Source organism: Lampris incognitus, chromosome 2 (genome assembly GCF_029633865.1).
Source record: "Lampris incognitus isolate fLamInc1 chromosome 2, fLamInc1.hap2, whole genome shotgun sequence".
Lineage (NCBI taxonomy): Eukaryota > Metazoa > Chordata > Actinopteri > Lampriformes > Lampridae > Lampris > Lampris incognitus.
The window spans coordinates 95,657,854-95,678,113 of NC_079212.1; the positions used below are offsets into that span (position 1 = coordinate 95,657,854).

Genomic DNA, 20,260 nt, shown 5'->3' on the forward strand with positions numbered 1-20,260 from the left:
AATACCTTTTTTATGTATGCGTCTTCGTCCAACCCTCTGGTCAGTCTCTGAGCACAACTGCGTAGTATAACATGCCAGTTATGGCTTGTCCTCGCATTTTCCACCACCGCCACTGAAGAGGTCACTTACATGGATGGATGGGTTGCATTTACGTAGCACTTTTCTAGCTGCAACAGCCACTCAAATGAGTGATGAAACATTCCTCCCAATGAACACTGTGTCCAGATGAACTTATTAAACTTCCTGTGACTTCCTTATCTGGATTACTGAGCGTGCATCAGGAGGAAATGGAAAATGTTACGCCCGTGGTCCAACAAACCGTTAACGTCCAACAACGAAAGTACAACACTGTTTGGATGCGGGTAATCCACGTGACAGATGGTCTTAAATATTTTCCATATGTGTGTAAAAAATGGTTTCACTATTTGCAGAAGTGCCCCCTCTTGCATGGTAGTTTTTTATTTCACGTCAGGACCACTGCCTCCCCTCCCTAACACCTCTGAAAAGCTTGTGTGCAGGGATATGAAGAGTTTCCCAGCTGGCAAGTAGGACCGTGTGTTGTGATAAACTCGTAGTCACTTTAAGCTTGGGTCGACGAGAGTGAGCACGATGCGAGCACTTCAGGCGGCTTCGATTTTCTTCATATTTCTCTGTTGCAGCAGGGGTGAGTGTGTCTTTTGTCATTCCCACTTCACTTATACTGGTGAATGTTCAGAAGTCAGGGCTGAGCATATGCTCGCACTTTTTTTTCTGTTGTCAGGAGAGTTCATCTGATGTTTTGGGGGCAAGATTGTCGTGTTCTTGTCGGCCCATCACAAACTGACTTGGCAAAATGTGATGAAAAAATGCGCACTCCCCAGTAAATAATGCAAAACTGGACACTGATTTCTTTCAAATGATCATTTTTCACATGAAAAGTATCACAAACGTGCCTTTTCCATTACACTGTGTACAAGTGCATGTCATTAACACTGGCCAGATCTTCAGCTTGAATGCAGGTGTGACACCTTGGCTGACTTTTCATGCTTTGCCATTTGTGTAAATTGGTTGAGCATCATTCAGACCGGGAATGTTCCTTATCCCGTACCGCAGCTAAGAAAATGCGCTGGTGCACGGTGTCGGATCCAGAGCAGAGGAAGTGTGCCGAGCTGGCCAAAGCTCTGGTGACGGTGCTGCCTCCAGCTGCTGTAGCAGCGTTCGCCAGACTCTCCTGTGTACGCGCCTACAGCACCACAGACTGCATCAGTAAGATCAGGGTAAGCCATCTTTCCCCTTCAAATGTAATGACATCACATCTTAATATTTTAGGTCCAAGTTCTAGTCAGGTCGCAGAGCAGGGCAAATGAAAAGAAAATCGTCCACTTAATAAACCACAGCAAGTAACTGTGGTTTTGAAGTTGCACACTTTCAGTGTCTGTTGTGTCTTATAAATGTCCATAATTTGGAAAAAATGTGTGTGTATATATATATATATATATGGTGGCGCAGTGGTTAGCACAGTCGCCTCACAGCAAGAAGGTCCTGGGTTCGAGCCCTGGGGTAGTCCAACCTTGGGGGTCATTCCGGGTTGTCCTCTGTGTGGAGTTTACATGTTCTCCCCGTGTCTGCATGGGTTTCCACCGGGTGCTCTGGTTTCCTCCCACAGTCCAAAGACATGTAAGTCAGATGAATTGGCCGTACTAAATTGTCCCTAGGTATGAATGGGTGTGTGTGTGTGTTAGTCCATGGGCCAGACGATATTTCGGTACACTCAAGGTGGCAAAACTTACTTATAATTTTTGAGAGGATCCATGTCTGTAGATGATATTTTGGTATGATAACCATTCCTGAGTGGCAGCTGTATCACAGTTATCAGCTCATGAAGTTAACCACCCGCTAAACTAAATTGCATTTTAGACGCTGGTGCATATCCTGGTTTAGCCTCATGGTCAGGACATTTTTCAATGTTCTATAATATTGTCTTTGGTATCATTTTAAAGGGGACCTTCTTAGCTTTCATTCAAGCCCTGTTGTGGATATTTCTCACAAATATAGAGGTCACTTGAGCTCTTCAACCCGTCGATAACACACATCTTTCTGCAATGTTCGCCTAAACTATATACTTTCTTTTAGCCCTGTGGCATCTAGGAATATCAGGGACACAAAACACAAAAACTGGAATACTCACAGGACTGTAAAGATTCAGAAAATGTATAATGTACCCATACTATTTCATTGTGTGAGGTGATTGTGAGCCTTAAATGAGAACTAGACCAAAGCCAGTTAGGTCACAAACTGGTCTCTATACATTTGTTTAAATACACAATCAAAATACATGATAAAAAGGAATACCATAGTGAGGTAATGAACTATTTTAATATTTTAAACAACATTGACATTTACATATACTTAGTCAATGATACATGTAATCCCATATCATTAGTGGGTATATGGAATGGTAATGGGTAGGGTAATGGGTATATGTGAATATGGTTACATTATTGTTATCAAGCTCTGGGTAACCAAGTCCAGAATCAACATCCTGTGCATCAATAGACTACTACCACAGTGATACCATCAGAATCATCACACTGTCATTCATCAAACTGCTCGTTTCTCTCATCATCTGACTCCCCAAGTTCAAAGTCCAGTTCTGGACCATCCTGCTGTTTTTGGTTACTGCAGGTCTGTAACCTGCACATGTCTGTGCATGGAAGTCCATTTGACAGGCACATGCAGCTTGGCATTTTGCATGAATGCACACACTTGCATGTTAGCATTTCCAAGACCACATCTGGTGCAAGTGGGGAGCGCATCCAGTAAATGGCCAGCTTGCCTTCATCGTCTGTCCATCCATACTCAGTAGGGCTTGGCACCACAGGGTTAGCCTGCAGACAGCACTTCCATATTGCTGCCTGATAGTTGGCTCGTTGAACATGCATAAAGAGACAGTCTCTACATGGTGGCAGCTGGCTGGATTCAACCTCTCCCCTTTTTGGTGCAGAAGAGCTGGTAACGCAGTTTGTTCACCTCAGCAGTGCTGCTATTAGCAACATACATCCGACAGGTGAACTGCTCAATTTTCTGGAACAGCTCATCACTCACATTCCATGTCTGTCCCAGTTGACTAAAAGTCTCTTGGCAGGAAGTGTGCTTTCTCACTATCTTCAGGGCATTCAGCTTCCCTTGACCAGCGAATGCACTGACAGTGTCGCAGCCTGTGAAGGCATGTAAGCCAATTAGGCTGTCACAGATGCTGTCTCCAAGTGAACTTGCCAGTTTGGTGATGTCGACAAACCGTGTGTGGTTCTGAGTCCCACACTTCTGGTAGATGGGACAGGTGATGTCCTTCTGGAAGCCAAGACAAAGCACCATGACATCAGTGTCCTCAGCTGTGATGATAACTGACTTTGAGCCCGCATTTGCTGCATGCAATGCATGCAGGAGCAGACGGGTGTCAGCTTCTTCATGTGTGGAGCGCAGTTCTGCTGCTTCCTCACATCCATCTTCTGTCAACTTGTAGCAGGTTTCCTCACAGGTCATGTACAACACCTTGCCATGCAGCATAGCTCTGTATCGTGGGAGTTTCCACTCTTCCACCAGAAACTTGATGAGACTGGTCTTGTTGGAGGAACTGCACAGAAATTTTCTCCACTGCTGGACGTGGTGTCCCCCTGCAAGATTCTTGTACTGGAGAGTGATGTCTCCACCCCGGTTCAGTCGTTCAGCATCTTTGATCGAAGTCTGGTGATAGACATCAAAAACAACATCAATCCTCCCACTCTGTGCTCCCTCATGGAGGACCTGGGTCAAGGCTGACTGCCACCTGTGCAAAGGTTTTGTTGTTACCATTCATTTTTTGGACCAGGCTCATCCCATCAATGATGGAAGTAGATGGGATTGGGATGTCTTCTGCAGGAGATACATTCTTTTCAAGCTCTCTGGCAAGTGCAGCCTTGTTTGTTTTTCGTAAGGACCCATCAGCATTTGCCAGTGCCCATGGTAGTGGGCCCAATGGGTAGGCAAGGACATCCTTCAGATTCACCTTCCTGCTTTCAGCCACCAGGATCATGTGACTGAAAAGGTTTCTATCTGCCTTCAGAACCACATCCTGTGCTTTCTTTCCATGAGCTTGTTTTGTGCTGACATTGGAGAATGTTTTCAGACTTTGCTTGGTCATCTTGTCGTGGAATTTCACAGGTGGTGGGTCTGCATCTAACCTTGTTTGCTGGAATGCTTGGTAGGCCTCTTCTCCTTTCTCAAGAGCTCTCAAGAGATCTATGGTCACATCAGGTGGAGCCATATTGCCAGTGGAGAGGCTAACCAAATCAATCTCATCAGGGGACATAGGATTGAGCCAGTTATTCTCCATAAGGTCCATGAGAGACTGGACATCTGCTTCATCTCTCTTGATCCTTGGACTCTGTAGATCTGGATGAGACCATTTGCACCTGCCTTGACCTGTCAGGTCTCTCAGCTGTCTGAGGTACATGCTTCTATACTCAGCTGTGAGATAATATTTGGTCACAGCTCCTGGCTTCAAGCTGAATCCCTTTGTCCCTCCAGCTGTTTGGGTGTCTTTGTTCACCGTTTCTTCTATAGCTTGGTCAACAGGGATTCGGCTAAAGGGATTGGTGGAGCCCAGTTGGACTGAGAAGCCTCCTTCCATGAATTCTGTGTACACATCTGGGTGTGTGAATGGCAGCTCAGACATCTGGGCGTAGTAGTAGGGGAGGTAGCGTGCATAATTCATCCTGTCATAAGCAAAGCACCATGGGATCATTGCTCGAATGCTAGCCAAGTGTAGCATCCAGTCTCCCTCTCTGGATGCTCGGATGAGCCCCAACAAGATTTCAACCATGTCCAAATAGGACATCCAGAAGTTCGAGAGGCTGCCGTTTCCATCTCTAAGGAACTCACGGTAGACTTCAAATAGATCCATGATGCGTGTACAAGAGCTGTTCTCGAGGACCTCCTTCAAAGCATGTTGTGAGACTTCTTTCCCAAGGCTGTCAATGGTCTTCAGTGTCTCATTCAGGTGAACCATGTCATTCCTGTGAGTTTCTTCCAACCAGGACAGGAAACCATTCAAGGTCAGTCGCATGAGAGCCTCATACAGGAGCTTGTGTAGTCGCACTGCCCTGTTGTACTTGCGGCCATCCATAACACCAGCAATTGAGCCTTCTGCAATCATGCCAGACTCAATGCAGAGGTCTTTGAGTCCAGCATCTTGGAAACGCTTACCTATTATTGCCAGCAGTGTGCAGATGGTGTGGAATACCCCAAGCCTAACGATGATATCATGGAACTTGTCATGGTGTTTCCATGTGATCTCGACAGCCTTCGCATACAGGGCTTGGTCAAAGACACAGACAATCTTCCTCAGGCCTAAGCACTGCATGATGCTCAGTGACTGGTTAAGCACCTCGTTGACAGTAGACATTTGTGTCGCTGGAGCATTGATGGTAGGCAGATAGCCTATATTGTCGGGGATGACCGTCATCTCTCCTCGAGTCAGGATGTTGAAGCCTGTCCAGCTGCTGACTGACTGTTCTTCTTGTTGTGACATGCGTGCTAGGACCCAAAGAAGGTTTTTCTCTCTGGCAAGCTTAGTATTGGCTGCAGTATCGGCATCTGACTTTTTGCTTTGTGGTGGCCCTACCCGTTGTCCAGCATTGTAAGTTGGTAACATTGGTGGGGGTCCATCAATGCTTCTCTTCTTTGTTTTGGGAACAGTGGGCATGGGTTGGACAGGAAGTGGGTTGACTGGCTTTGCTTGCACAGCAATCCCATTGACTCTGTGAGATGTTCCCTCACCACTGACAGTTTCTTCAAGACGGTCGATATTGTCCCAGGCTAAAGTTGTGAATATGCCAGGATGGATGTTAGCTGGAAGGGCAATGCCACTCCCTGATGATGAGAGTTTCTGGAGACACAGGGCAGTGTTGATCTCTTCCATCTGTGAATAGGACACACTGTGACCAAGTCGGTTGAGGATGTTTATCAACTCTACATTTCCTGTCAACGATTTGACACTGAATGGCAGAACAATGTGCTTGGAAGGCTTGGTATTTCCACATGTCACTGCATATACTATGTCATGGCCAAATGACTGCAGAAGGCACTGCACTCTCTGGGATGCATGATCAGGATCATTTGAGCCTGTGAGTAGAGAGTACAGGAAGATAATGAGCGACTCTGGAATGGTAGGACATTCTGCTTCTGGTTTGACTTCAGGCGGCCAGGTTCGAGGAACATCTTGACTTTTAATGTCTGCTCTCAATTTGATGGCTGCTTTGGCTATAACATCTTATGCACTGACACTTTTCAGGGTCTGCAGCTCCCTTTTGAGAGACTGATTTTCTTTGGCAAGTTCCCTCATGGACAAGTTATCGGGATAGAGGAGGAATTTTCCTTTCTCATCAGGGAATATCTGAAAGGCTCCAGCAAACTCACTCTCCAGGTTTCGCCTTATGTGCTTCTTGGTTGATTCCTTGACTTGGGCAATGCCTTGGGAGTTCATTGAAGCTACCAGTCTAGAAGAGAGATCAGTCATTGTCATCACTTGAGGATTGCCAAAAAGCTCCATCCTGATGAAGAGGAACAGCTCATTGTATGCCTTATTCACAGCAGCTTCATACTGGGCTGCAGCATCATCATCTTCATTGCTGGCAACCTCTCCTTTGGAAACCTCTTCTTTGGTGTAAAGTCTATAGCATGACCTGTGGTAGTGCCCTTCAGCTGCTACAAGGTCTCTACTCACAATGGCAAGGATTCTGCTGTCCCTTTTCTTTGTGGCTGCACTCCTGATCTTTGCATCAGCTCGCAGTTCTCGACACTGCACCAGTACTTCTCTCGTATTCTGTCTCTTGGAATATTTGCTGTTTTTCTGACAAAATATGCACTCTGCATCATAAGTCCTAGATGTACTTGGAGCATGTCAAGCTACTCTCTTAGATTGTTTCTCTTCAGCAGAGACACAACTTTTCTTTTCTTTTGCAAGGAGGCCATCAAGAATTTGCTTCATAGTGAAGATACTGCGACACTTTCTGTGGTAGTAGATTGCTGGAATCTGTCCCTCAGGAATGTCTTTTGCCAGTTTCAAAACTGGTGCATGATTTCGTATCTGAGCTGCCCTGAGCAGAGTTCTCCATGAGTCGACACTTTGTAGTGAAACCAGCTTATCTGTATCATCAGAACAGTGGATAATGCACTCCACCCGTGGGCGCTTTGGTATTGGGTAAAAACTTGCTTGTTCACCAGTGGCCATATTCAGTCAGTTTTCACCTGCCACATACAAACAAATACATGTAACTTAGCTGTATGAACACTACTAAAATAAAGTTTACCTTTCTTCACCAGCGTCATATTACCATTATTTATCTTACATAGCCACAAATAGATACACTACCGTTCAAAAGTTTGGGATCACCCAAACAATTTTGTGTTTTCCATGAAAAGTCACACTTATTCACCACCATATGTTGTGAAATGAATAGAAAATAGAGTCAAGACATTGACAAGGTTAGAAATAATGATTTGTATTTGAAATAAGATTTTTTTTACATCAAACTTTGCTTTCGTCAAAGAATCCTCCATTTGCAGCAATTACAGCATTGCAGACCTTTGGCATTCTAGCTGTTAATTTGTTGAGGTAATCTGGAGAAATTGCACCCCACGCTTCCAGAAGCAGCTCCCACAAGTTGGATTGGTTGGATGGGCACTTCTTTGAGCAGATTGAGTTTCTGGAGCATCACATTTGTGGGGTCAATTAAACGCTCAAAATGGCCAGAAAAAGAGAACTTTCATCTGAAACTCGACAGTCTATTCTTGTTCTTAGAAATGAAGGCTATTCCATGCGAGAAATTGCTAAGAAATTGAAGATTTCCTACACCGGTGTGTACTACTCCCTTCAGAGGACAGCACAAACAGGCTCTAACCAGAGTAGAAAAAGAAGTGGGAGGCCGCGTTGCACAACTGAGCAAGAAGATAAGTACATTAGAGTCTCTAGTTTGAGAAACAGACGCCTCACAGGTCCCCAACTGGCATCTTCATTAAATAGTACCTGTTAGAGCCTGTTTGTGCTGTCCTCTGAAGGGAGTAGTACACACCGGTGTAGGAAATCTTCAATTTCTTAGCAATTTCTCGCATGGAATAGCCTTCATTTCTAAGAACAAGAATAGACTGTCGAGTTTCAGATGAAAGTTCTCTTTTTCTGGCCATTTTGAGCGTTTAATTGACCCCACAAATGTGATGCTCCAGAAACTCAATCTGCTCAAAGAAGTGCCCATCCAACCAATCCAACTTGTGGGAGCTGCTTCTGGAAGCGTGGGGTGCAATTTCTCCAGATTACCTCAACAAATTAACAGCTAGAATGCCAAAGGTCTGCAATGCTGTAATTGCTGCAAATGGAGGATTCTTTGACGAAAGCAAAGTTTGATGTAAAAAAAATCTTATTTCAAATACAAATCATTATTTCTAACCTTGTCAATGTCTTGACTCTATTTTCTATTCATTTCACAACATATGGTGGTGAATAAGTGTGACTTTTCATGGAAAACACGAAATTGTTTGGGTGATCCCAAACTTTTGAACGGTAGTGTACATTACCTAGTTGCTATGCAACAGCTGTATTTTGTCCACATGAGGCTGCTAAAATCAACACAAGATGAAAGTTCCTCGTAGCCACTTTAACTAATCATATTAACATATACATTAAAAGAACATGCTAACATTATGGGAAATTAGCTTACAATCTTCTCCAGAGTGAGACAAGAAGATAGATACCAGTTTCCTCTATATGTGTTTAGTAGAAAGCTATCTGGCTGCACGTTAGCCTAGCTTAGCACAATGAATGGAAGTACACAGTACTGGTTATCCTTGGTTGTCGGCCAACTAAGAACTGTCCCAGAGTTTAAGCTAGGCTAATCAGTACCAGGGGTGTTGAAATGCTATATTTGTAAAAATCTGGGCAAATACACAATCGTGAGAGGCACAGAAACAGGTTTCCTGAAAGAAAAATGAAATAGCTGCTCATTTGGAAAGGTTATCATGTATTATTTTACTTCTGTTAGTGTACCAAATAAAATGGCACCAGTGAAGTTGTGTCACCTTGGGTGATATCGATATCTGGTCTGACCCATGGACTAACTGGCTTTGGTCTAGTTAGTTTCTTAGTAATAATGCCCTTCTAATTTAAGGTTCACAATCACCTCACACAATGAAATAGTATGGGTATATTATACATTTCCTGAATCTTTACAGTCCTGTGAGTATTCCAGTTTTTGTGTTTTGTGTCCCTGATATTCCTAGATGCCACAGGGCTAAAAGAAAGTATATAGTTTAGGCGAACATTGCAGAAAGATGTGTGTTATTGACGGGTTGAAGAGCTCAAGTGACCTCTATATTTGTGAGAAATATCCACAACAGGGCTTGAATGAAAGCTAAGAAGGTCCCCTTTAAAATGATACCAAAGACAATATTATAGAACATTGAAAAATGTCCTGACCATGAGGCTAAACCAGGATATGCACCAGCGTCTAAAATGCAATTTAGTTTAGCGGGTGGTTAACTTCATGAGCTGATAACTGTGATACAGCTGCCACTCAGGAATGGTTATCATACCAAAATATCATCTACAGACATGGATCCTTTCAAAAATTATAAGTAAGTTTTGCCACCTTGAGTGTACCGAAATAGGAAATTTTGGGCTCTGGCCCATGGACTATGTGTGTGTGCGCTCGTGTGTGTGTGTGTGTGTGTGTGTGTGTGTGTGTGGGCGCCCTGTGATGGCCTGGGGGCCTGCCCAGGGTGTCTTCCTGCCTGCCGCCCAATGACTGCTGGAAATAAGCTCCAGCATCCCTGCGACCCTGAGAGCAGGATAAGCAATTCAGATAATAGATGGATATATATATATATATATATATATATATATATATATATATATATATATATATATATATATATATATAGTATGTAGATATATAGTATATAGATATATAGTTGGGTGACAAATTAAAGGAAAAATCTGGATGCATGACCCCTACAGTGGGGGGTACTTTCCTGGCATGGTTTGGGTCCTCTTGTCCCCTTAGAGGGAAGGGTCACTGCAAATCAATTGTAGCACTTGTGTCACTGTATCACAGGCCACCTACTATAAGCCACTGGACCAGTTCTAGGTTTGAAGGAGTGGTTGAGCTAAACAGAATAGTAGACCAGAGACTAGAGCCTTTGAGCTTCCTGCTGCTGCCTCAGTTGCTGCGTGGTCAACGGGAACCACCTCTCCTCGTTGCAGGCGGTCTGGATGGCCGCCACCGTTGGTGTCATCTGGCCCCGTTCCTCTTGCCGCTGGCAGTAGCAGCACTTCAGTGCCGCACAGGGGCTCTGTGCCTGCTGGACAGCAGCTGCTTGGTGACTAGCTCTCGGTCTTTGGGTCTGTTCTTCCCCTGACCAGACTGCAGCGCAACGGTGTTCGTGCCGAGGGTGATGGTTACCCCCGACACATTAACACGGACTCCCCAGCGGGTCAGGAGGTCCAGGCCAATGATGGATGGGTCTTGGATGTTGGCAAGCCAGAACTCATGCGCCAGCTCCTGGTCTCCAGCTCAGACTCGTAGTGACTTCTTCCCTTATGCCAGCCTTTTCTCCGTTCTCCTCCTTGGTGTTGGTTGGTGACCATGCCACAGAGAGTGGGCTTGTGGTGCCCGGGAGGATGCCAGGTCACATCAGGGAAATGATACATCCCGTGTCTACCAGGGCCCGGCAGGGTTGACCATCGTGTTGGCAGTTCAGATACAGTCCTTTGGTGTGACCTAGGTGGCCAACCAGCATGCATCGGCCTTGAAAGGGTGCTGGAGACTGGAGAGGCGGTCCCCTCACTAGGCTACTCCGCCGTCATTTCCCCGCCAATAGGGTGACTGAGGCTTTCGGTGCTGGTGCTTGGCAGTTGTGGGCTATGTGACCAGGCAGGTCACACCAGTAACAGCAGTCAGTTGGCCGGGATGGATGTCGCCTGGATGTTAGAGGCCATCGCCGAACAGCTGTGGTGGAGGCCGAACTTGGTAAACCTCTTCTGCCTCCTCCTCCTCACTGTAGTCGGCCAACCTGATGTGCGGTTGGAGAGCAGAGGCCTTCGGCATGGTAGGCTGCATAGAGAGCACCACCTCGGCCCATTCAGCTTCGCAGAGAGCCTCGCTGAGGGATTTGGGGCATGATGAGGCAAACATGCTGGTGCAATCACTCCGGCATGAGCCCCTGCAGGAAAGCGTGGAAGGCCAGCTCCTCTTGGGCGGCTGCATTGAACTGCGGGTAACCATGTTGGGCATGCAGCTGCACACGCTCGCTCCTTCTTGGCAGTGCTCAGCTACCAAGTTGGCTAGCTATACCAACAGGTATAGCTAGCCAACTTGGCAGCTGATGAGTGTGCAACGCACGAAACAGGCTTATACTACTATGTATTAAAGTTTTTTTCCTACATCTATCTTAATATATATATGTGTGTGTGTGTGTGTGTGTATTTATGTATATGTATACTGAGTTAACACCTGCTAGATGTTGACGCCAGCTGCTGATCATTTCTCTAAGGCAAACCGTGCTGATGTAGTGACACTGGATGCGGGAGAAGTTTACTCTGCCGTCAAGCAGTTTGGCCTCATTGCCATCGCCAAAGAAATCTACAGCGATGGTAAATTCCCATTCTCGCCGCTTGTCACTCCCTCCCTTCATATGAGTGTGTCGGTATACCTGTACGTGTGTGTGTCCCCCTGTGTATGTACTGGGTACCCCAGGAGGATGCATTCTGTCGGTAGCAGTGGTGAGAAACGACACCCAGGACATACGCTCCCTGCAGGGCCGCAGGAGTTGCCACAGCGGGGTCCGATGGACGGCTGGATGGAGTCTTCCTCTGGGCTTCTTACTGTCCCGCAACTACCTAACCTGGACAAAGGAGCAACCGCTGAGTCAAGGTAGTAAGACCTCAGCTCGGCTTAGGTTAATGCAGGCAATGGATGCCACTGCAGATAAGAGATAAGTCAGCACTGTACTGTGTGGAAAACATTGCTTTTGAATTAAGTGATACTCATGAATAACAGTGATAACACAGGATTATTATCACATTTATGTATATCTGTAAGTATGTGTACCAGTTTCAGAAATTAATCCTGCTCAGTTGGACCCATGATGAAATCTCGCATTTTTTCCCAGTGCTAAGATGGACCGTTATATTTTAGCACTTTTCACTCTCGTTTGCTCTCTTGGGCAGATGTCAGCACCTTTTTCAGCGCCAGCTGTGTCCCCGGTGCAGCCGGCATGGCGGCTCCTCTGTGCGCCCTGTGCCAGGGCGAGAAATCCTACATTCGCCAAAAAAACTACCACTGTGAGACGTCCAACAACGAGCCCTTTTACAACAGCCAAGGGGCTTTAAGGTCAGACGAACTGGCAGACTCCGCAACAAATAACTCTGCTGCCGACTCTCGCAAGTTCATGCCTGTCTCTGATTTCACCACTCGCTTGCCAACTTCGGTGTTGTTGAGTCCGTGGGTACTCTCAGATCCGACTATGGCTGGACTCGATGAAGCAGCAATAATTGGCAACGCTGTCTTCGGGAGGGGGGCGGAGTCGGCTTGTGTTCATGCGTCTGTGTGTGTGTGTGTGTGTGTGTGTGTGTGTGTGTGTGTGTGTGTGTGTGTGTGTGTGTTTGTGTGTGTGTCTGTGTGCATGGGTGTGTGTACATGTTTAACTATCCTAATGTGAACCAAATGTCCTCATTAGGATAGAAAAACCTGAAACCACCTACCTTGTGTGGACATTTTAGAGGTCCTCACAAGTAAAAGGGTCTATTTTAGGGTTAGGACTTGGTTTTAGGGTTAAGATTAGAATTAGGGTTAGGGTAAGGGTTAGGGTTAGGCATGTAGTTTGCGTGGTTAAGGTTAGGGTTAAGGGCTAGGAAATGAATGTAGTCAATGAGGGGTCCTCGTAAGGATAGTGAAACGAGTGCGTGTGTGTGTGTGTGCATGTGGGAAAAAGTGGTTTGGCCTGGAGTCGCCTTGTCATGGAAGTGGCGAGGCGTCTCCTTAGAGACTGTCGGCCGGAGAGATGCAGTTGGCGAACGCATGCAGTACGAGGGTGGGTGTTGGAACGAAATTGGGAAAAATCAGAACTAAATGTAGGGGGAGAAAAAAAACACGTGAACTTTTAAATGTGGAGTTGAAATCACATCATTAGTGCTTTTCCACTGTTGATGTTTTGCCTCCCATCTGTCACAGGTGTCTGAGGACTGGGGCAGGGGACGTAGCGTTTGTGGACCACTTGGCCCTTGAAAACATCGAAGGTTCACGTCGTCAATACAACTCACGTCAAAAATCCATCTCTCTCAATATACTGACCCATTGCCTTTTTTTCTTTTCTTTTTTTTGGCACTATTCAGAAATTTGGTCATCTAACTTTTTCTCGCTTTTCTTTTGTGTTCTTTCTTTTTATTATTTGCCCAGAGAGCGAGAGGGAGGAGTTCAGGTTACTGTGCACAGACGGCACACATGCTCCCCTCAGCCAGTACAGAGGCTGCAACCTGGGACGAGGTCCAGGAGGAGCCGTGGTCGCCAGACTCAACTACCGCAAGATCGCTCGCAAGTTTCTCATGACCGTGCTGGTAGATTTTATTTCGTTTTCTAATCCCGGTCTTAAAATAAATAAACACACACACACACACGATGACTCCATATGCTTTTGTTATGCTCTGTGCACTTATTTCTTCTTCACCCCCCCCCCCCAAAAAAAAGTAAAGTGAAATACTTGTCTTTTTCTATGTGTTAGGTGTTGTTTGGCCAGAGGGGTAGAGAGAGGCAGCGTTTCCAACTCTTTAACTCGTCACCTTTTGGGGAAAGTGACCTTCTCTTCAAGGATGTTACAGAGAAGTTAGCTATTCTGCCAGACGACAAGGATGTGAGTCAGGTGCTCGGGCTGGATTATGTCGCGCTTCTCAAAGGCCTCGGACACGAAGGTCCTTATCCACGTTCTTGTGCGATCATGATATTTTGTCGATTTATAAAAACCAAACAGCTGAGGTTGAGCCCTGGAACTTTGTGTGTCTGTGTCTATTGTTTTGTGTGTGTGTGTGTGTGTGTGTGTGTGTGTGTGTGTGTGTGTGTGTGTGTGTGTGTGTGTGTGTGTGTGTGTGTGTGTGTGTGTGTGTGTGTAGGTAGTTCGTTGGAGGACAGCGTGGTGCGCTGGTGCTGTATTAGTGATGCTGAGCAGAAGAAATGTGAGCAGTGGGCCCTCAGTATAAAGTCGGACCCACTGGTGTGTGTTAGGGGGGTCTCGATGAGTGACTGTGTGGAAAAGATCAAGGTAAGTGATATACATCACACGGCAGGTTGAACAACTCCCAGCACGCATCGCTGTAAGCACTTGTATATACTCCCCCAGAGTCACTGATAACTACACACCTCACAATTTACCACAGAAAGATGAGGCGGACGCCGTCTCGCTGGATGCTACTCATTCATTCATCGCTGGAAAATGCGGTCTCGTCCCAGTCGTGACAGAATATTATGGTAAAGGCTCTAATTGAACTTCATTCCCGCTAAATCCTCTCCTCAAAACATGCTTCACCACACACCAACCACTCCTGCATCGAGCCAAACCATGCATACTTACCTGGCAGGGGGGATACCGTGATCAAGAAGGTGTTTCACCCAGGGCGGGGCTTGACCGTCGCACTCCGGTTGTGCCGACCACTGCGAATTCCCCAAATGTGGGAATCTCGACTGAATAATTTCTGGTAGTGGGGGACTGCGTTTGCACTGTTACGGACTAGTCAGGTGTAGGGGTTAAGGGTTAAACACGCAATACTAGTCCTAACCTGGAGTGTGTGGAAAAGACGGAAATGAGGGAAGAAACAGAAAGAAGGACTGATTTCCAAGACTAGAGAACTAGCCGGGAGGTGGGCTAGCTTACCGAGGTAGCAAGCTGGCAGTTAGCAGGTCCCTCCGACGAGGCCTTGGCCGTGGGTCTCAGCTCCCGTAAGTGGTGGTCTCCGTCTTGGTGTTTTAGTTCAGTTTAGGTTGACGGTGGATGGAACCTCAAAAATAAAAGAAAGTTGGCTTTCTTCGAAGTCCTTGAGCTAAAACGGTGTGAACCTGCAGTGTCCCGAACAGCGTTTTCAAAGTGGCGTATCCCGAGGCGTTTATGCAAACTGCCGCCATTAACTAACTCCAAGGATGCACCGGCACCTCACAGTGGCATCCTCTGATAAACACTGCTTAACCACACCACCAATGATTTCTCAATGAAAACCAGCCCAAGTATGTAAGGACAGGAAGAAGGGAAAAGGACAAATATAACCCCTATCACTTCTAACAGTGCTCTCCCCTGCTTTTAGGGGTGACACGGTGGTACAGTGGTCAGCGCTGTCGCCTCACAGCAAGAAGGTCCTGGGTTCGAACCCCTGGGTTGTCCAACCTTGGGGTCATTCCAGGTCGTCCTCTGTGTGGAGTTTGCGTGTTCTCCCTGTACCTGCTGTAGGGTTTCTCCGGGTGCTCCGGTTTCCCCCACCATCAGAAAGTCATGCATGTTAGGGTTTATACTCCGGTCTGTGCCCCTGACTGAGGCAATAGAAAGAAGAACAGGAGTTGGTCAGCAGTTGGGCCGCTGCCCACTGCTCCTAGCTATACAGCTAGGATGGGTTAAATGCAGAGCATAATTTCCCTACGGGGATCAATAAAGTATATCAAAATCAAAAAGATATAAAAAAAAATCTCATGATGTGAATATAAATCTTTTTGCTGATAATCTTTATCTGAGAAAAAAAAACACAACAACTGATCTTTGCACTGGACGTTCTTTGACTCTTCCAGGGAAGCAGTGTGTTCCTGCTGAGGGAACAACCCACTTCGAGACAAATGGTAAGGTTCACAGAAAAAGCCCAAAGTCACGGCCATGCGACTTTCAGTAATCCTACAAATGAAAGTGATTGTTACCGTGTGCCCTCAGTGTTGCCGCCAGTGGTGGGCGTGGCGCTTGTGAAGCGTTCCAGCAGGAGTGTGTTTATTGGAAACCTCGGAGGCCGCCGCTCGTGTCATGGTCACATGTACAGCCCTGCAGGCTGGCTGCTACCCTACAAACACAATCTAAGCCAAGAACATAATAACAGCTCCTCGTGTGATCCAAATCAAGGTACTGTTCGAATATCAGGCTTACTTTAACTTTTAAGTCTAGTTGAGGGAAATTTTAAAGTTTTCTTTTTTCAACTGTTGCACATCATGTGAGCCATTCAGCATCATGGTCTTAGTGAAAAGCCGAAAATGTTGATTTGGTATGTCTGTTATATGTCTGTTATATGTATGTTATTCTCTTTAGTGTACAATGAGATATTTTGGAAGGGCTGTCTTCCTGGCTCTCGGGGGAATCTCTGCAAAGTGTGTATGGGAGGCACCGGGGAGGCGACCGCCAAACGATGCGCTGACAACCATAATGAACGCTTCTATGGCAATATGGGGGCTTTAAGGTATGTATAATGACTTACCCGAAGGGTCTTTCCTGTTTTGTTTTTTTTTTCCACCCCAGTTGTATCCGGCCAATTACCCCACTCTTCCGAGCCGTCCCGGTTGCTGCTCCACCCCCTGCCGATCCGGGGGGGGGGGGGCTGCAGACTACCACATGCCTCCTCCGATACATGTGGAGTCGCCAGCCGCTTCTTTTCACCTGACAGTGAGGAGTTTCACCAGGGGGACGTAGCGTGTGGGAAGATCACGCTATTCCCCCCAGTCCCCCCCCCCAAACAGATACCCTGACGGACCAGAGGAGGCGCTAGTGCAGCGACCAGGACACATACCCACATCCAGCTTCCCATCCGCAGACACGGCCGATTGTGTCTGTAGGGACGCCCGACCAAGCCGGTGGTAACACGGAGATTCGAGCCAGCGAGCCCTGTGTTGGTAGGTTTATTTGTGATTCACTTGCTGATGTGGAACATGTAATTCTGGTTATTTACAGGTGCCTGGTTGGAGATGTTAGTGGCAAAAGCTATGGAGATGTGGCCTTCCTTGAGCAGCACAGTTTAGAGATCAACATTCTCAGTAAGTTATACAAAATACAGTTTGGATACAAATACTGACAGTCAGTCACGTATACATTTGCTGCATCGCCTCTGGTTCAGTGACCTCCTGCCTCATTATGCTTTGGTCTTTTTGCCCTCTTGTGCTTCAGGTTTGAGTCCCAGCGGGTGGGCCGAGGGGTGGCTGCCCTCAGACTTTGAGTTGTTGTGTCGGGATGGTCAACGCGCTCCGCTGTCAGAATGGGAGCGCTGCAACCTGGGAGTCATCCCGCCCAATATTATCATGACACGGCCAGTGCTCACAGCCAGAGTGTATGATTTCCTCATGAAGTCACAGGTCAGGCTCATTTAAAGGCATACTATTCTACGGGAAAGAGGCATGGAAGGAGCGAGTTTTACATGTTGTTAATGTGCTGGTAAAACATGGTATTCATACTTGTGTGTTTAAATTTCATTTTACTCCTGGGATGACATCACTCATGCTTCAGTCAAAACAACTAATCATTTTTTACCTCTTATTTACCAAAGACTCCCCACACCCATTCATCTACCACCCAGCCAACTTCTACTTTATCATCTAGGGGCAGTCTGTCACTCCTGTCAGGCAGCCAAAAAGAGCAGTGACTAGTTTTTGTGTGGGAAAAAAAATGGGCTACACCCACTGAAAAAGTTCCGTTTCATTGAAGGAAAGAGAGAGGTGCAAAAATTAATTGCTTAAAAAAACTTTAATAACTTCACCAATATGACATATAAATGGTTTAAAACTGTTGACAAAAAAGAAAAGCACAGGAACTTTAAGCAAAACCTTTTTTGTTAACCAGTTGCATTAGCTTTGCAGGCTTTCACTTTTAGTTTTAAGACTGTTTTTTTTCCTAATATAGGAAACCCTGGCAGCTAATCCAGATACAGAGTTCAAGCTGTATGAATCCAAACAATATGGAGAAAGTGATCTGCTCTTCAAAGATGCAACACAGTGTCTTGTCCACACCAGCCACATGGACTATCGTACCATCCTTGGAGAAGAATTTTACAGGCATGCAGAAGCCATCTTCAACTGCACTCACTCTGGTATGGCCAAAGTCCAACACAAGTGCTTTACTGTTACGCATATCAAACATTTAAATTACCTTTATCGCTTTAACTGTCACCATATGCCTTACATGAGTATAATTCAATATTTACACCATGTGTCTTCCATTACAGATATCTTGGAGTTTTGCAATCAGGATGTGTGCAGCATATTCTAATGGATAAACAAAAAGCAAGCCAGCATCTATTCAAGATCACTAAACCCAGATCCCTCCTGCCCTACTATGCTGCTGAAACTTTGCTTTTCTTCAGAAATGACTACTGCAACCCACCCCTCTCTGGTATCGTGCAGCTACCCCGTAGATTACAATCAAAGCTATACTGACTGCTGATGCACGCCAAGACTTTGGACACTGCGAATTTCACTGTCAATTCAACTGCATATCTATCTAAAGACAGTACTCCTGCCTAGAGATGTTACACAACACTTTCTGCTTTGATGAATGAATATATTTAAACAAAGCATGAGGATATTAAAGGGTAAAGAAAGAACCTGTATCCAATGTCCAATCTTACAATAAAGGAAAGTAGTGTTTTTATACTCTGTTGTTTAAAGACACAATTGCAATGGGTCCAGGCCTTCAAATTACTGTGGCATTCCATTGGTGATGGGGCAAGATCACTGATCACACATCCATTCATCCATTATCCAAATCGCTTATCTCACTCAGGGTCGCGGGGATGCTGGAGCCTATCCCAGCAGTCAGTGGGTGGCAGGAGGGGAGACACCCTGGACAGGCTGTCAGTCCCTCACAGGACACACACACACACACCTAGGGACAATTTAGTACAGCCGATTCACCTGACCTATATGTCTTTGGACTGTGGGAGGAAACCAGAACCCCCGGAGGAAACCCACGTAGACACAGGGAGAACATGCAAACTCCACACAGAGGACAAGTTGGGATGACCGCCAAAGGTTGGACTACCCCGGGGCTCGAACCCAGGACCTTGCTGTGAGGTGACCACGTTAACCACTGCACCACCATGCCATCCTGCGCCACTGATCAAATACAGTGAAATCTGAGATGACATTTGCATTGTGGCAGCTGTTGTGCTATAATGTAAAAAATGTGGGACGAAATTAGTAAAGATAAATATATAAAGTTCCCTTAACAAGTTATCAGCAAATTAGCCTACCAGTTATATTTATGGCACAACAATTTTTCATGTCGTATTATTGTAATCACCAACTTCCACCAACCGGTTCTACATTTCTGTCATGTAGGCATACTCTCTCAATATGCTTCATTACCTAGGCCATGAATACTGCTAATTAATTAAATGTTTAATTGATGCACATATCAGCAAATTTTCCCCCAGCATCCCATATAAGTCCACATTTTGGTGTTGATACAAAATGAAAGAAAATCAACGAAAAATGGTACACAACAGCTGAACATTGAAAAAACGCCTCAAACAGATGAACGAGTAAGACAAATAACATCTTCAGGCCAGTAGCCTGTGGTGAAAGTGGAACAAATGGGCTGCAGAAATGTGACAGGACCTGTGGCTTCCTACTTATGCAGCAACACAAGATCTGCCTTTTGCTTGTAATTTACTAGAGGAACTAAACCCACACAATTTCTATTGTAAGGATATATTGTGGCATTGTGTTACAATGATTATAATTTTATCTTCACTATTTACAATGTGTAAAATATAAACTGATGTTTCATACGTGCTAATCAGTACACGCCTCTGCAAAAACTGTCAATTTCAAATATGAAATATGGGTATAATGGGTTTTTTAAATCGACTTGATTTCTGTGGGGTTTATTTAAGTTATGAAACATAACTGCATGAATACGGATAACATGTGTTGTCCTTGTAATCAGATCACACAGAGGGTACCTGCATTTTTACACAATAATCACCAGTGCACACCATTACAACCACACAATGATAGATTGACAAGGAAGATTTATTTCCATCCAAAATGTGTGAGTAACTGTAATTTTCTTCTTCTTCTTCTTTGTAAACGTTATTTTCGGTTCTTCTGTTGCAGAATGTTTTTGTTTTGTTGTTTTTTGTTGCTCTGCCCTTGATGAGATATGTACCGTGGCGAGCCGGCGTGGAAGGATGAGTCGAGAGGCGGAGATTTCGTTTTAATGGCAGCACCCGTGTCCCTCCCATACAGCG

At 45.6% G+C, this 20,260-nt stretch overlaps 1 protein-coding gene and 1 non-coding gene across 2 annotated transcripts; both read left to right on the forward strand.

Annotated features, from left to right (window-relative positions):
* The first annotated feature begins 505 nt into the window (after positions 1-505).
* sxph (saxiphilin) lies at positions 506-18,653 on the forward strand. The gene is made up of 17 exons (XM_056274755.1): positions 506-664; positions 1,093-1,256; positions 11,563-11,662; positions 11,766-11,942; positions 12,239-12,401; positions 13,242-13,306; positions 13,467-13,624; positions 13,789-13,975; positions 14,174-14,322; positions 14,438-14,528; positions 15,831-15,878; positions 15,967-16,149; positions 16,333-16,480; positions 16,969-17,051; positions 17,182-17,366; positions 17,911-18,097; positions 18,233-18,653. The coding sequence occupies exons 1-17, from the start codon at positions 610-612 to the stop codon at positions 18,274-18,276; spliced, it is 2,187 nt and encodes a 728-aa protein (XP_056130730.1). The 5' UTR covers positions 506-609; the 3' UTR covers positions 18,277-18,653.
* LOC130108553 (U1 spliceosomal RNA) lies at positions 14,624-14,787 on the forward strand. The gene has a single exon (XR_008809894.1). It is a non-coding gene; the product is annotated as a U1 spliceosomal RNA (small nuclear RNA).
* Positions 18,654-20,260: the final 1,607 nt, after the last annotated feature.